We start from the raw sequence: 16,007 nt of genomic DNA, 5'->3' as shown, positions 1-16,007 counted from the left end.
ACAATAAGAAATAAATAATTTTTTTGTTGATTACAAATAATTATTTTTTATTATTTGATTTATTGTGTATATAGGTAAGTACTTATTTATTGATATGTACTTTGTATGTGTTAGTGTATTTATATGTGTATATATCGACGTATACTTTAATGATTGATATAAAAAAGGTTTAAACATATAGCGATGATCATGTGCATGTTGTTTAAACATATAACGATGATGGTTAACTAAGGTTGTTCGTGAAACATTTTTGTCAATGAAGGTCGTTTAGGATGACCAATGGTCTATTAGGACTATCGACAATGGTGGTTAACTAGGGCCATTCATGCTCCATTTTTGTCAATGAAGAGCGTTAAAGATGATCAATGGTCCATTAGGATGATTGATAGCTCAAGTAGTGACATCGGTGGTAAAGTATGGTTGTTTATGCTCCATTTTTGTTAATGAAGGACATTATGGATGATCAATGGTCCATTAGGATAGTTGTTTGTTGTAAATAGTGATTGGAATTGCTTAAATGTTTCTTTATGAGTATTTTACAGGTTCCTAAGTGAGATAAAGGATTTACGGGTTAGAACTGAATATCACTGAAGATGTGTAGAAGGCAGGCCCAAGTCTGTTGTTTACGGGCCGTGAGCCTAGAGAGTGAGTAAGAGTCGTGAGTCCCAAGTCAAGACCCCGACGTACTATGTGGAAACCCTAGATCAATAACAACAACTTTCCCTTATTAACGGGTTGTGACTCGAGTTCGGGTATACAGGTTGTAAACAGCCCAACTTACAAAGGAGCAGTATATAAAGATAGAGATGTCATAGAAGCCCTAAATATTGGACAAAACAAGGGAAAATAAGAGGAAAAAAAGGCTGTTGAAGTTCAAGGGATTCAAGATTGGAGATTCGAGAAAGGATTCAATGAAGAAGAACGTACAGGAGGACAAGATATTGTTCCTTACTAAGCTAACACCTTTCCTATTGTTAATGATACTAAATAACAAAATATATATAAAAGGTGTTCATATATAGTATTAACAATAAGAAATAAATAAATTTCTTATGATAAACAATTTTTATGATTACAGATAATTACTTTTTTATTTATTGATTTATTGTGTATACAGGTACGTACTTATTTATTTATATGTACTATAGGGGTGGTGGTAGTGTACAAGTCGGGGTTGCCCATGCTACCCCTCAATTCCATCTTCGTAGTATAAAAATACCCCTCAACTCCATCTACGTAGTGTGACTTTTTTCGGTTTTATACAAAGGATACCTCTTATCCCAAAAAATGGGATACCACTGAATTTTTGGGCTAGATCTGCCACGGATGTACTACGTATGTGTTAGTGTATTTATATGTGTATGTATCGACGTATCCTTTAATGATCAATATAAAAAAGCTTTAAACATATAGCGATAATCACGTGTATGTTGTTTAAAAATATAGCGATGATGGTCAACTAAGGTTGTTCGTGAAACATTTTTGTCAATGAAGGTCGTTTAGGATAATTAATGGTTCATTAGGGTGACTGATAGGTCAACCAGGGACAGTGGTGGTCAACTAGGGTTATTATGCTCCATTTTTGTCGATAAAGGGCGTTTAGGATGATCAATGGACCACTAGGATGGTTAATGGGCCTATTAGGGCCAGTGATGGTCAACTATGGTTGTCCATGTTTCATTTATGTCAAAATACTAAATAACAATATATATATATATATATATATATATATATAAAGGTTTCATATATAGTATTAATATAAGAAATAAATAACTTTCTTATGATAAACGATGTTTTATGATTATAATTAGGTAAATGGTGGTCAACTAAGGTTGTTTATGTTCTGCTATTGTCAATGAATGGCGTTTAGGATGATCAATGGACCACTAGGATGGTTAATGGGCCTATTAGGGCCAATGACGGTCAACTAGGGTTGTTCATGCTCCATTTTTATTAATGAAGGGTGTTAAGGATGATCAATGGTCCATTAGGATGATTATTGATGCACCAATTAGGGCCAACGATTAGGGCTGTAAACGAACCGAACGTTCAGCGAACATTTCGTGAACCGTTCGGCGGGAAGTTCGTTTATGTTCGTTCGTTTAATAAACGAACGAACATGAACAAGAAATTCCGTTCGATTAGTTCAATGAACGAACATGAACAAAGGTCTCGTTCGTTCAATTGTGTTCGTGAACGTTCGGTAAGGTGTTTGTGAACATTCGTTCATTTGCGTTCGTTTATGTTCGTATGTTCGTGTTTTAATTAAAGATTTTTATACTTTCATATATTTTATCTATACTTTTTTATACTATTAAACTTTTATTTATATCATTACCCTAACAATTAAACTAGGAAACTCTTTTTCACCTTGTTTATGCACCATCTCCCTTTCTTTTTTTATTATTTACATCGACGAATATGATCTACCTCCGTTCCACAATAAAGGATTCAAGTTCTAGTGCTACTCTCTGGGCCATCCACCTTTATCCTTCATCGCGTTCGTCAAATTTATTTGTGTTCGCTTGTGTTCGTGAACACGCTCATTTCCTTAATGAACGAACACGAACATAAAAACTCGTTTGGTAAGTGTTCATGAACCGTTCGTAAACATGTTTATTTCCTTAACGAACGAACACGAACAAGGCCTCATTCGTGTTCGTTCGGTTCGTTTACAGCCCTACCAACGATGGTTAACGAGGGTTGTTCATGCTCCATTATTGTCAATGAAGGCCGTTTAGGATGATTAATGGTCCATAAGAATCACTAATAGAAAATAAGGCTAATGCAATTTTTTAGATACAACCCTTTTCAACTGTGTTACATTTAACTATAATGCAACCTCATTCGACATAAAGTTTGCATTTAATGATCTAATATAACTCTTTTATGTTGCAACCTTGTTATTTATAAGTTGAGAGATTTACTAAAACATAATAGAAAAGTTCTTATGTTTTGGTTGCTATTAATAGTGTATTTTTTTATTTATTGGTTACTATACTGAATTCCGATAATAAATGTTTTAATTTTTCTTGGTATTAAGTGGCGGTACTGTAAAAAACTGAATTGTTACCAACCAAATTTTGGTAGTATAACTAACTAAATGGATACCGACCTATTTTTCTGGCTAGTTCTAATTATTTGTACTTGATCATGATTAAATATAGTATAATTTTATTCTCATTTTATTTATGTTTTATAACTTACAATTATTTTCTACAAATAATTTTAATATCTTACCCAAAAAATTTGATTTTTTATTTGAACGGATTCAAAAATTTTGATACTCCCACCCTTTTGTTATATGTTCCCTCCTAATTTTTTAAGATTTCCCCCAATTTAATTTCCCTTCCAGACTTCAACTGCTACCCCTTATTCTTCTCGCCATTTACTTCTTCTCCTTCTTCAATGTATCTTATTCTATGTTGTTTCTAGTGGATTATCTCTTCTTCTCATCCAAAATTCAACCAAAAGTTAAGTTGAAAAATGGTACTTACGATCTTGTAAGTGTTTTTATTTATTTCATTGTTCTTTACTTCTTTCTATCCGTATAATAGGAGTTCAACTACGATGTAGAGAAATTATTTTTTACCAACAACATGCTGACCAATTGTTTGATGTATTGCTTATCACTAGGACCTGTTAGCTTGCGTTTTTTCTCCATTTAAATGCTTTTATTTGTTTATGTTATTATTTAGGCATTGATTTGTGTTTCATTAAGGTTGTTGTGAAAGATGGCATATCAGGCATGGGCGAAGCTTTTAAGGGGCGGCTGACCTTCCGAACTTTTTGCTCAGTAGGAGAAAATATGTAGTTTTCGTATAGAAATTTTTGGCTATATACGCTTGACCCCCCATTTTTATAAAAGACTCTTGGGCATTTTGCGTCATGTGTTGGTCCAGTCAGCATGTGAGCATTGTGGGGCATTATGTTAAAAGTGGTGTAGTGGGAATGTGAGCATTATATTAAAAGGGGGTAATATAATTAAATAAAAAAAATCAAAAAATGCTATGGGCCCCAAAAAAGAAGAAGACTTTTAGAAAAGCACGCTCCTCCATTTTTTTCAAAAAAAAGAAAAAAACGCCCCGGGGCGGTCAGCGGCGTTGTTGGGCTTTTTTGGGGGGAAAGCACAAAAAATCCCCACTACTAGTGGTCTAAAACTTATTCCATTTTTATACAACTCATCAACTCAATTAGCACGTTTACAACTTGGTTATCACTCACCACCCGCCTACGCTTTGACACGTTTAGAAAAAAACGGGTTAAACAAATTAATCGTGTTAAGCGAAGTATTAGTTGATTTGTTCTTCTGAGGTTTTGTTTTCTTTGAAATATATTGATATGTAATATATAATGAAACCTTTAAATAATTAAGTCATAATTAAATTTCAAATGGTCTTTTATTTCACACTTAATGCACTATGCTCTCTGTATATTGATTTAACATGTTATTATTGATAATTTGAGGAATAACAAGAAGTTATTTTATGTGTTCTTATTTGTGTTTTTTTAATCCCTGTAATATATTTATTCATATACAACCATTAATTATTTGCATTAGTGATCAGAAGCCAGAAGTTGCGGGTGGTTCAATATGTGCTTCAACCCATCTTCAAACCAAGGTCAGTATATAAGAAAAGGAATATGTTCAACTGATTAAAATATGTGATTTTGTGTTTATGTGAAAAGATGCAATTATGGTTCTGTTTATTTTTTCAAGCTTGAATTGGATATGAGTTTTAATTTTGTTTGTAGTTATTTAATGTATGCCATATACTCGGATGTTCGTTAACAAACCCGGGGGCTGGACGTGAACTCCATAAAGGCGTCTCAAGGTTAGCTCATATTCTAATCACTTAATGATTTATCGCTCAAATTCTACTATTTAACATTTGAATTTAATGATTGCATATTATACATATCTACAATTGCGTATACATTTTAAGCTTTACTTTATTAATATAACGTTATGTTTTGTTAGGTAATTTCTATCGTTCTGGTTCCAAGTATGATGGAAGAGGTCGGTTCGGGTTGCAAGAATGAAGGGAAGAGGTCGGTTTAGGTTGCAAGTATGAAGACATTGGTTCGGGAATGTACATCACATTTATCTTCAGAGTTGTGTTACTTTGAAATTTTTGTAAATTTGTGTTACTTTGAAAACTTTGTAATTTATCTTCTTGGGTTATTTTATATTGGTTTTAATATAATTTACTTTTTTGTATATTTTATTTTTATTTTTTGATAATTTGTTTATAATAGGAATTTACTGAAAATATTTTTAATAAATTTTTCTGAAAATTGAACCGTAAAAGAAAAATATATTTTTTAGCTTTGACACCAAGAGATGCGGTTCTAGAACCACATCTCTTGGATATATTAGGAAAAACAGTTTTTGCTTAAGTTGTCAAAAGATGCGGTTCTAGAACACCATTTTCTGAACCCGCATCTTTTGGCCTATAACCATAAGATGCTATGCCATAAGATGGGGGTCTAGAACCGCATTTCATAGCCAATTTACCCGCATCATTTGATTACTTTTGTACTAGTGCATGAATAATAATAATAATAATAATAATAATAATAATAATAATAATAATAATAATAATAATAATTAAAAGTGGGTCGTGACACAACTTGTTATTTGTTTACTTGCCTTGAAAATTTGTAATGGTTTGTAATAAGAGATTATATAATATGATTAAGATATAGTAATGATAATAAATTGAAAAACAAGGTCCCATGATTTACATAGCAATGTGGTTTACATGTGTAATCATCGATTGAATTAGCAATTAATGTTTTATAGATCTAAATCTTTATTTAGGAAAAATGAAGGTTTTTTTTTTGTTTTTATATATCAAGAATAGGAAATTAAAGAGATACAGATGGGGATGGATCGTAACAGTGACATAACATGTCTGTGAATTTGTGGATAAGCCGCCAATTTATTACACTTTATGTGAATTTGGGTCCATGTGAAGGATTAATGTGACGTTAACATATCATATCGTTATGTAAATGCCAATTTAATTTGTAGAAGAGAATTGTTGCTATGTAAAATGATGAAACTATCTGATAAAAAGTTATTAAGTTTGTTTTTTCGTTATATGTATATAGTCATGAGCTATGAAAGACGCAATGCGACGTTCTCGGACCGGCTAATAGAACAACTGATAACATAAACAATCTGGTTGAGTACTTTTGAAAATACCCCATATGAACTGGCGAATCATGATTGGAATAGATTTAAAAAAAAAAGAAATATTTTATTCTTTTCCAAATTTTCATATAGTTGTTCATTGATATTTCAGACTCTATATTTTGTTTATTCCAAGCTTCATATTTTTGTTGACGTTATAAATGTACTAAGGATATGCGTTGTATGTAGGTTAACCAAAAAGTGCATGTTAAAGCGTTATGTTACTATCACATCACTGCCGTGTAGGCAGTGTGCTTTAACTAATCCACTCTTTAGACCATGTGTAGTGGTTTGGGTGAATAATGTCCTTACCCTAGGGCGTTTTCCGTCACGTGTCAGTACAGTCAGCAAGGGGCATTATTGGACGTTTTTCTAAAATAGGTGTAGTGGGGATGTGGACATTATGTTAAAGGGTGTAAAAAATTAAATAAAAAACCAACAAAAAAACACCTATTGGATAAAGATGGGGAAGAGTTAATTCTATTGGCCAAACAAAATCCTTGAGAGCGTTGTTTAAATCACGCCAACTGAATTTTTTTTTGCAAAAAAACGCTAAATAACGCCGGGTGTAGTGGATGCCGGGCGTTTTCCGGCGTTATTTTTGAATTTTTTTTTTAAAAAAACGCCAGACTACACATGGTCTTAACAAGCGCGTTATGCTTTAACTATAAAATTAAAAAAAAAGCAAATGAATGTTTATGTGTATGCATGCATATTGAAGAATCATTTGGCTCAATTGAATTCTACTTTCATTGATACATCAATATAAATACAAGATACAATCTCTTATTTTAGGGAATAATTAATTACAAAGATAATGACAAATTATATCTATATTTACATAACGATATTCTATTACACCCCCGCAGTCGAAGCAAGAGGTGGGCGAATGTTGAGACTGGAGCGAAAATCTTCGAATAATACTCGAGGTAAGCCTTTGGTGAAGATGTCAACAATCTGCAAACGAGTAGGAGTGTGAAGTATCCGGATGGTACCACGTTGAACATGTTCACGCACAAAATGAATGTCCAGTTCGATGTGCTTCGTGCGTTGATGCTGAACCGGATTACTAGATAGGTAGATGGCACTGATGTTGTCACAATATACTAAAGTGACTGTGGAGAGCGGTCGATGTAACTCGAGAAGGAGGTTACGAAGCCAACAAACTTCAGCAACGACATTGGCAACCGCTCGGTATTCCGCTTCGGCACTGGAGCGAGAGATGGTAGACTGACGTTTTGAAGACCAAGAAAATAGATTTTGTCCCATGTAAACACAATATCCGGAGGTTGAGCGACGGGTATCCGGACACCCCGCCCAATCTGCATCTGTATAAGCCCGTAGAGAGATAGAAGGACATGGAGATAGAGTAAGTCCATATTCTGCCGTGTCGCGTACATAACGAATAATACGTTTCAAGGCTTGCCAGTGCTCGATGCTAGGATTATGCATATGAATACATATTTGTTGAACGGCATAACTGATAACGGTCCTAGTGAACGTGGGGTACTGTAGTGCTCCCGCAAGACTGCGATATGAAGTGGGGTCCTCAAACGGGACGCTAGATCGAGCACTAAGTTTTGGTTTAGTATCAACAGGGGTGGCGACTGGATTACACGTAGACATACCCGCACGGTTGACAATATCCAAGGCATAAGAGTGTTGTGATAAAAACATGTTGTTTCCTGTGCGAGTAACCGTAATGCCCAAAAAATAGCAGAGAGGTCCCAGATCTTTCATTGCAAACTCAGTCGTGAGGCTGCCCATGAGCTTGACACGAAGCGAGTCAGTTGAGGTAGTAAGTATAATATCATCTACATAAATTAATAAATAAGCAATGTCACCCTCGTGATGATATGTGAAGACAGAGTTATCACATCGACTCTGTAAGAAACCTATAGAGGTTACAAAGTCGGTAAATCTTTGATACCACGCCCTCGGGGCTTGCTTGAGCCCATAAAGAGACTTGTTGAGCCGACAGACATGATCCGGAAATCTCGATGTCGAAAACCCATTGGTTGATACATATAGACAGTCTCGTTGAGGTTCCCATGAAGAAAAGCGTTGGTTACATCCAAGTGATGAATGGACCAAGACTGAGATAATGCTAATGTCAAAACGGTCCGAATCATAGCCGGTTTAACTACCGGACTGAAAGTTTCCCCACAGTCGATACCCACCTCCTGATTTCTACCATCACACACATGTCGTGCCTTGTACCTTTCGAGTGTGCCATCGGACCTGTATTTGTGGTGAAAAAGCCACATGCTGCGAATAACGTGCATATCAGGGTGTCTCGGGACAAGTTCCCAAGTCTTGTTTTTAATTAAGGCATTAAATTCGGCTTGCATAGCGTTAAACCATTCCGGATTAGACAATGCATCTTTGGGGTTTTGGGGTATAGGGGCGATGTTTGATGTGGAAAGGTTGAAAATATGTTTCGGTTTGGAAATACCAGACATGGCACGGGTGTGTATAGTTCGAGTGGGGGGTAAGGGTGGTGGAGGTGGTATGGATTCGGTGGGGTGCTGAAGTGGTGAGTGGGGGGTCGGGTCGATAGGTGTAGGGTGGGCCGTGGGTGATTGAGGGTGGGCCGAGGGAGGAGGTGATTGGGCCGAATGGGCTGGCGGAGTGGTGGTGATCAGCTGGTCGGAGTGGGCTGGTGAAAGGGTAAGAGGTGAGGTTGATCGAGTATGGGCCGAAGGAGGAGGGGATTGGGCCGAGGTGATAGTGGGATGCGGTGAGGGATGTGTAGGTGAGGTGGGCTCAGGTGGCTGGTGTGGTAAAGGGGGAGGTATGTGATGTAAGTATGGGTGCATAGGATCATCCAAAAAATTGTAAGTTTGAGGTGTTTGCTTGTGGGATTTGGAAAAAGGGAAAACAGTTTCATTAAAAAGGACATGTCGATTGATGGTAATTTTTTGGGTTTTAAGGTCAAAGCATTTGTATCCTCGGTGATTAGAGGGATAAGCGAGGAATACACACGGGTAGGAACGGTAAGCAAGTTTGTGAATAGTTGTATGAGGAATAAGAGGATAGCACATGCACCCGAATACACGGAGGTGATTGTAAGATGGGAGGCAGTGATATAACCGTTGGGTGGGGGTTTGAAAATTATGGATTTTGGTAGGTATAATATTTAATAGGTAGGTTGCGATTTCAAGCGCGCGTTGCCAAAAGTTGGTTGGTGTAGAAGAGTGGGCCAAGAGGGTACGGATAAGGTTATTTGTTGTACGTATTTTTCGTTCGGCTTTGCCATTTTGTGAGGAAGTGTGAGGGCACGAAAAACGGAAGTGCATGCCATGCATATTGCAAAACGTTTGAAATTGATGGTTGGCATACTCTCGGCCGTTGTCGCATTGGAATTGTTTGATTTTAGTGTCAAATTGGGTTTGGATAAAGTTGTTGAATTTTGTGAACATGGTAAATACCTCAGATTTGTGAGATATAGGGTAGGTCCATAAAACATTTCTGTAGTCGTCCAAAAATAGGACATAATAACGATGGCCCCCATTAGAAAGAATGGGAGATGTCCAAACATCACTATGAATAATATCAAATGGTTTTAAAGTACTTGTATTTGATGCAACAAAAGGAAGTCTAGTATGTTTACCAAAAATACAATCGGTGCAAACGTTTTTATTAAAAGAACCAAAAGAAACGGAACGAGAATTTTTTAAAGTTTGTAAAATAGCTGGGCCTGGGTGACCGAGCCGTTGGTGCCAAATGTCTTGAGAGATAGCTGCATAAGCAGAAGCGGTGTTGAGGTTCGTGATGTTGGATGGACTGAGAGTGTATAGATCCCCCGAGCTATTGCACCGTAGGATAGGTTTCTTGGTCTGGAGATCCTTCACAGTAAAACCATATGGGTCAAATTCAACAGACAAGTGATTATCAGTTGTAAAACGACGTACAAAAATAAGGTTTTTGACTAAGTTGGGTGCGTATAAAACATTATTGAGTTTAAATGGTGGGAATGGTGGTGGGAGGGTGTAACATCCGTCAAATTGGATTTCTAAAATCGGACCCGTTTTGAAATTCTGGATCCTAAACCTTGAACGTCGAAAATTTCTCGCAAATTAAATTACCGTTGAAAGATTTTATCCTATTTTAATTCGTTTTTAAATATGGTTAATTATTTATTCAATTGTTAAATTAATTAAATTAATTAACATTACAATTAAAAGTTTTGTTTTTTTTTTATAAAATAAACTAATTCGTTTTGTTAAGTTTCCAAGTTAGTTAGTTAAGTTGGTAGTAGTCACAATAGTCTAGGGACCCATTTGTGGGAAAGCTAAAAGTATAAAAAAAAAAAAAAGAAACTAAATGAACGGTGGAAACCATGGAAATCATTTTTGAACAAAAAAAAAATTGAAGGTTCATATTGAAACCTTTTGCCGCCCAACAGGATGCCATGCCAGCGAAACTTTGCTTCACATTTCCTTTTATTTCATGATTTCCTTTTGAAACAACCATATCTCCTTAGAAATTTCCACTGATTTCTCGAGAATTATAATCAATTCCACATTTCTTTTTTTGAAACCAATCACGAACCTAACCATTGCTCACGGCCGCATACATTATCGTCTAATCAATTCCCTAATCATCGACAACTTTGACCTTCGCTGATTGACATCATGTACGCGTTTCCTGTTTTCGATCAATCACGATTTCGTTTCCTAACTTACGAGTCATGCGAGTGCTATAAGAACCGAAGCCTTCTTCACCGATTTACCCACACAACTCCGCAACATTGTTTCGCACATCCCTCTTCACGATTCGACACCCTCACAACTCCGCAACACCTTCGCACAACTTGCACACTAGTTGGAGTCCTACCGGAGTAAACCACAGCCTACCGGAGATCGACGGCGACGCCGGAGACGGTCGCCAGAACCAAGGTTCAAGTCGGAAACTTACGTCGCCATGTTTCGGTATAAATTTTAGCTCCTCGTTAATTTCATTGTGATTATTATTCATTTTTTTCATCTTAATAATCTTCTAACCCAAACTCAAAATCAGAATGTTAATCGTTTTATTATTTCAAAACAAACTAACAATACAGTTTAGATATATACAATTCTTTTACTGTTAAGAGTTTTGATCCAAGTACCTTTGTATTATTTTATCAAACTCAATTCATTGAAAACATATTACTTACTTATGACCAGTAAGATTACTCCATCGGAGTTATCTATACTATATAATAAAAGAAACCATTTTCGGGACACTTGTCATTATATTAGACCATGTCTTATAAATAATTATTAATTAAATTTTGTTTTCTTTTATAGATAGTTAATATGTGGTTTGTTTTTTAATATATTGTACGAAGTAGAAAGCGAGTAAATTGGCCTATAACATAAAAATATTAATAAACCTTTTTTTACGAAAATCAACTCATCCATCGGTATTAAACACGTAGTTGAATAAAAAAATAAATAAATAGATCACGTGACATTTTTATATAATATCATAGATTAGAGATTCTTTTATGGAAAAATATTATGTAACGAGTTTTTAAAACCCACACGTTGCGGCGGAACCAATAAACCGGAAAAATAAGAGTAGAAATGTTGAACCACGTGCGTGCGCTGTAGAGTGCTAACTCTTAAAATTTAGACCGAAACGTAAAACATTACTTTGAAAAGAATAACCAAGTCAAAACGATAACAAAATCAAAGTAAAAAATCAATACAATAATATAATATAGCATAATATAATATCGTTCAATATGATTTAGTTCGTTGCGGTGCTGACATTCATTATAGCAACAAATCTATATCTATGTCTATACTATATAATAAAAGAAACTATTTTCGGGACACTTGTCATCATATTAGGGCATGTCTTATAGATAATTATTATTTAGTTTAATCTCTTCTGGATAATTATTATTTAGTTTATTCTATTCTAATTAATTATAGATAACTCTCCTAAATATTATTTAGTTTAATCAACAGAACTAAACTTTGTGATAATATATTATTTTTTTTCATTATTAAAAAATTATTATATTGATTTTATTATATAATTTTAAACAAATTGTATATGACTTTTAATATTACTTTATATATAAAATTAGATTTATTACGGGTTTTTTAAAATATAATGTATTTTATATTTTATCACTCAAATAGCCGCTTGTTTGCTTTTTGAATAACATGTTTGACCATTGTATATTCTTTTCAATAATCATCTTCGTAATCACCATATCTATGGCATACCGAGTATATCCATTTGTTTTTTTAATATAATTAATTTATTACGGTTTTTTTTAAATATAATCTATTTTATATTTTATCACTTAAATAACTGCTTATTTGCTTCTTGAATAACATGTTTGACCACTGTATATTCTTTTCAATAACCATCTCCGTAATTACCATATCTATGGCGTACCGAGTATATCCATTAGTTTTTTTTGAATATGATTTTCTTATTATTTGGTATATAAAATAATATTTATTCAACCCGTGTAATACACGAGTGTTTTTTAATATATAACTTTTTGATTATTTGGTAAACAATATTACATTTATTCAACCCGTGTAATACACATGGTTTTAAAGATATATTTTTTTATTTGATATACAAAATTACATTTATTCAACCCGTACAATACATATGGTTCTTATAGATATAACTTTTTATTATTTAATATATATATAATTAAATTTATTCAAACCATACAATAAAGGAGGTTTTTAAAGATATATTATTTTATTATTTAGTATATAAAATTTTTTTATTCAACCCGTGTAATACACGGGGTTATAACTTAGTACATATATATTTGATTCTTATGCTTTAAGGATATTTTTTTATGTTAACATCTATACTATATAATAAAAGAAACCAACTTTGGGACACATGTCATTCATTGGAGTCATCTATTTTTTAGTTTTCTCATCTTTATCTCCTACTTAATTATAAATAAATAATTATAATTAATATTAATTAAAAAATAATTATAAAATTAAATTTAAACAATTCGTATAGCAGATAATATAATCTTTTGAAATATTTATTCGATTTCAAAATTATTTATCATGACATTAATAAAAGACGTACACTAAATATAAATAAATATAATGTAAAGAGTTAAATATCACTTTAGTCCCTGTGGTTTAGCCATTTTGTCAGTTTAGTCCAAAAGTTTTATAATACACAGGGCTTATAAAGATATAATAAGATATAACTTTTTATTAATTGTTATATAAAATTACATGTGCTCAACCCATACAATACACGAGGTTCTTAAAAATGTAGCTTTTTTCATTATTAATATATAAAATAAAATTAACTCAACCCGTACAATACACAAGGTTCTTAAAGATATAACTTTTTATTATTTAATATATAAAATTACATTTATTCAACTCATGTAATAAATGAGATTTTTAAAGATATTTTTTTATTAATTGGTATTCAACCCGTGTAATAAACGAGGTTTCAAAAATATAATTTTTTATTATTTGATATATAAAATTACATTTATTTAACCCCGTGTATTACACGGGGTTCTAACCTAGTATATTTTCTAAAAGAAAATTGTATTTTTGGTTTAATCATGGGAACAACATATTAATTATCTCTACATGATTGCAACATAGTTATTATATATTTAAATGTCTCATCTTGTTTTATAATTAATTCTATGATTTTTTTTTTAAATCTTTTTGTGTTAATTAATAAGAAACCTTGGATTGTCTGTTTCTCTTGAATAAATGAAAAAAAATGTGAAGTCCTAACAATAACAAATGAAAGAAGTGAGCTAAATTATAAAATATAAATAATCAATTTATAAGCAATAAATATTAGTAACATTATTTAACCTATAACTAGTAACGAGTTCGTTATTCTAAATATCTAGATTAATCGCTCTTGTTCGTTCTTTTGGAAGTTTCCAATCTTACTCGTGCGTTCTTACAAGAAATCGCAACGCAACCAATGTGAGTATACATGACCCGTTTTTTATTTTCCACTTTTGGGTGCAATATGTATTCTATATAAAAAATCACAATCACATCAAACATTTTATGCATACTCTATCCTTACCCTATGTGATACATTTTAATCATGTTAGACATGTTATGCTAATGTAAACATTCATGACTATGTGTTCATTAACTTCGTACAAGCCTCCCCTAACAATGGTAGCGCTATAGGTTGAGAAACGCCCCTCCCGTTATATTAACGGGTATTGTTAGGTTAAACTATGTTAAAACCACCCGTACACTTTTGGGTTGGACACTTTAATTGCGTTAAACTTTGGTTTGGACACGTAGAGTAACATCGTTTCGAGTATATACTGTCAATATGATATTGTATTTCACATTTGGATATGAGCAACATTTTAAACACGTACTATGCTATGTATGAAAACTTGTATACTCGCCAACATGCTTTTGTTGACTTTATTTTAATACATATTGCAGGTTGATTTATCAAGATACAAGAAAGCAAGCTAGGATGGCCTAGAAACTCATTTTAGAAATAAACTATTGTTTGAATTTATATTTGGATGTTTGAAACTTTGTATTATCCTTTAGTATCTAATAAAATGATTTAATTTATATTGTCACATTTAGTGTTATGTTGTTTTGAGCAATTTGTTCGTCTCATCCCGATGTTTCCGCCATCGGTTGGGGTGTGACAGAGGGTTATGTTGCCTTGTCCAAGAACCGGAATGGTTGTGTCATTGCCAACTATTATATTGCTAATAATGCCAGAATTAAAAATAGAGTGAAACTTATCAAATTGAGGAGACATTGTACCTGACGCACCAGTGTCCATGGTTCATGATGAGTCATTGTTGTGAAGAGCCAAGTTGTAGAGAGCTTGGGCTATGTCGGTTGGAGAATAGCCGGTCGCATATGTTTGGGCCGTAGAAGAAGCTGCTGGTTTTGGGCCTAAAAGTCCCTGGGCCGAAGTTGAAGGTTGTGGTGATGGTGCATTAGTTGGGCTTGGGTTGGACGGGTAGGGACATAGCGGTGGGGTCCATTGGGTCCAATAGTTCATGGGCGGCCGAGATGAGTACCATGGCGGTGGTGGCGGCCAATAATTTTGCTGTTGCTGATAGCGTCCGCCGCGTCCATAGGAGGAGCGACCGCGGCCACAGCCACGACCTCGACCACGTCCCCGTTCAAAATTGTTGTCGGTTCGGGTGTGAGTGCGGCTGTTAAGAGATGCACGAGTAGGTTCTGTGGTGGCATGAAGAGCAGCGCCGGCTGATTGGGCCGAGAGTTTTGCTTGTGCAGTCTTTCGGTCTTCAACTTGGCATAGACGCGACCGAGTGTTGTAAAAATCCGGAAGAGGTAGTGTTTGCTGTAGTATGAGAGAGATGCTCTCATACTGATCCGTTAAGCCGGTGAGAATCTGAAGAACCAGTTGGTTTTCGGAGACGGTGGACCCGAGACTTATGAGTTGATCATAAAGCAGCTTCATGTGTTGACAATATTCGGCCATAGTGGAAAATTGTTCAAGGCGCGTGTTGAAAAATTTGTTTTGGATAGTGATGGTACGAGCCGCTTGGTTGTCAAGAAAAAGATTTTTAAGTCGACACCAAGCGCCGTATGCGGTGGTGTTGGTAATCATGATGGTGTGCATGAGATCCTGAGATATGGTACCGTATATCCACTGAAGACAATGGAATCTATACGTTCCCATGACTCAAGATAGGTATGTTTGGGGGCGGTTTCTTTGGCATTGTCTTTGTCTGTTTCGGTGGAGGAGGAGGTACCGGTGTCGCGAAGTGGTCGAAGACATCATAGGCTTTACAGTGAAGAACGAACAATTCAGCCCA

General features: G+C 34.5%; 2 protein-coding genes and 2 long non-coding RNA genes across 4 annotated transcripts; 2 read left to right on the top strand and 2 right to left on the bottom strand.

Annotated features, from left to right (window-relative positions):
- The first annotated feature begins 3,335 nt into the window (after nt 1-3,335).
- Nucleotides 3,336-5,207, top strand: LOC110902916. The gene is made up of 4 exons (XR_002571522.2): nt 3,336-3,503; nt 4,562-4,622; nt 4,756-4,835; nt 4,982-5,207. It is a non-coding gene; the product is annotated as an uncharacterized LOC110902916 (long non-coding RNA).
- A 1,847-nt stretch (nt 5,208-7,054) lies between these two features.
- LOC110901189 (uncharacterized mitochondrial protein AtMg00810-like) lies at nt 7,055-7,966 on the bottom strand. The gene has a single exon (XM_022148033.1). It carries the CDS (start codon nt 7,964-7,966, stop codon nt 7,055-7,057), a length of 912 nt encoding a protein of 303 aa, XP_022003725.1.
- A 2,410-nt stretch (nt 7,967-10,376) lies between these two features.
- LOC110902915 lies at nt 10,377-14,786 on the top strand. Its single transcript, XR_004877414.1, has 2 exons — nt 10,377-11,133; nt 14,641-14,786. It is a non-coding gene; the product is annotated as an uncharacterized LOC110902915 (long non-coding RNA).
- Nucleotides 14,787-15,001: 215 nt separating this feature from the next.
- On the bottom strand, nt 15,002-15,670 carry LOC110901188. The gene has a single exon (XM_022148032.1). It carries the CDS (start codon nt 15,668-15,670, stop codon nt 15,002-15,004), a length of 669 nt encoding a protein of 222 aa, XP_022003724.1.
- Nucleotides 15,671-16,007: the final 337 nt, after the last annotated feature.

This window comes from Helianthus annuus, chromosome 13 (assembly GCF_002127325.2).
Source record: "Helianthus annuus cultivar XRQ/B chromosome 13, HanXRQr2.0-SUNRISE, whole genome shotgun sequence".
In the NCBI taxonomy this organism is placed as follows: Eukaryota; Viridiplantae; Streptophyta; class Magnoliopsida; order Asterales; family Asteraceae; genus Helianthus; species Helianthus annuus.
This window is presented reverse-complemented; position numbering and strand designations above follow the sequence as displayed.

What these genes read in the sequence shown, in the direction of transcription:
- LOC110901188 (XM_022148032.1), bottom strand. Translation starts at nt 15,670, where the DNA reads ATGGCCGAATATTGTCAACACATGAAGCTGCTTTATGATCAACTCATA.
- LOC110901189 (XM_022148033.1), bottom strand. Translation starts at nt 7,966, where the DNA reads ATGGGCAGCCTCACGACTGAGTTTGCAATGAAAGATCTGGGACCTCTC.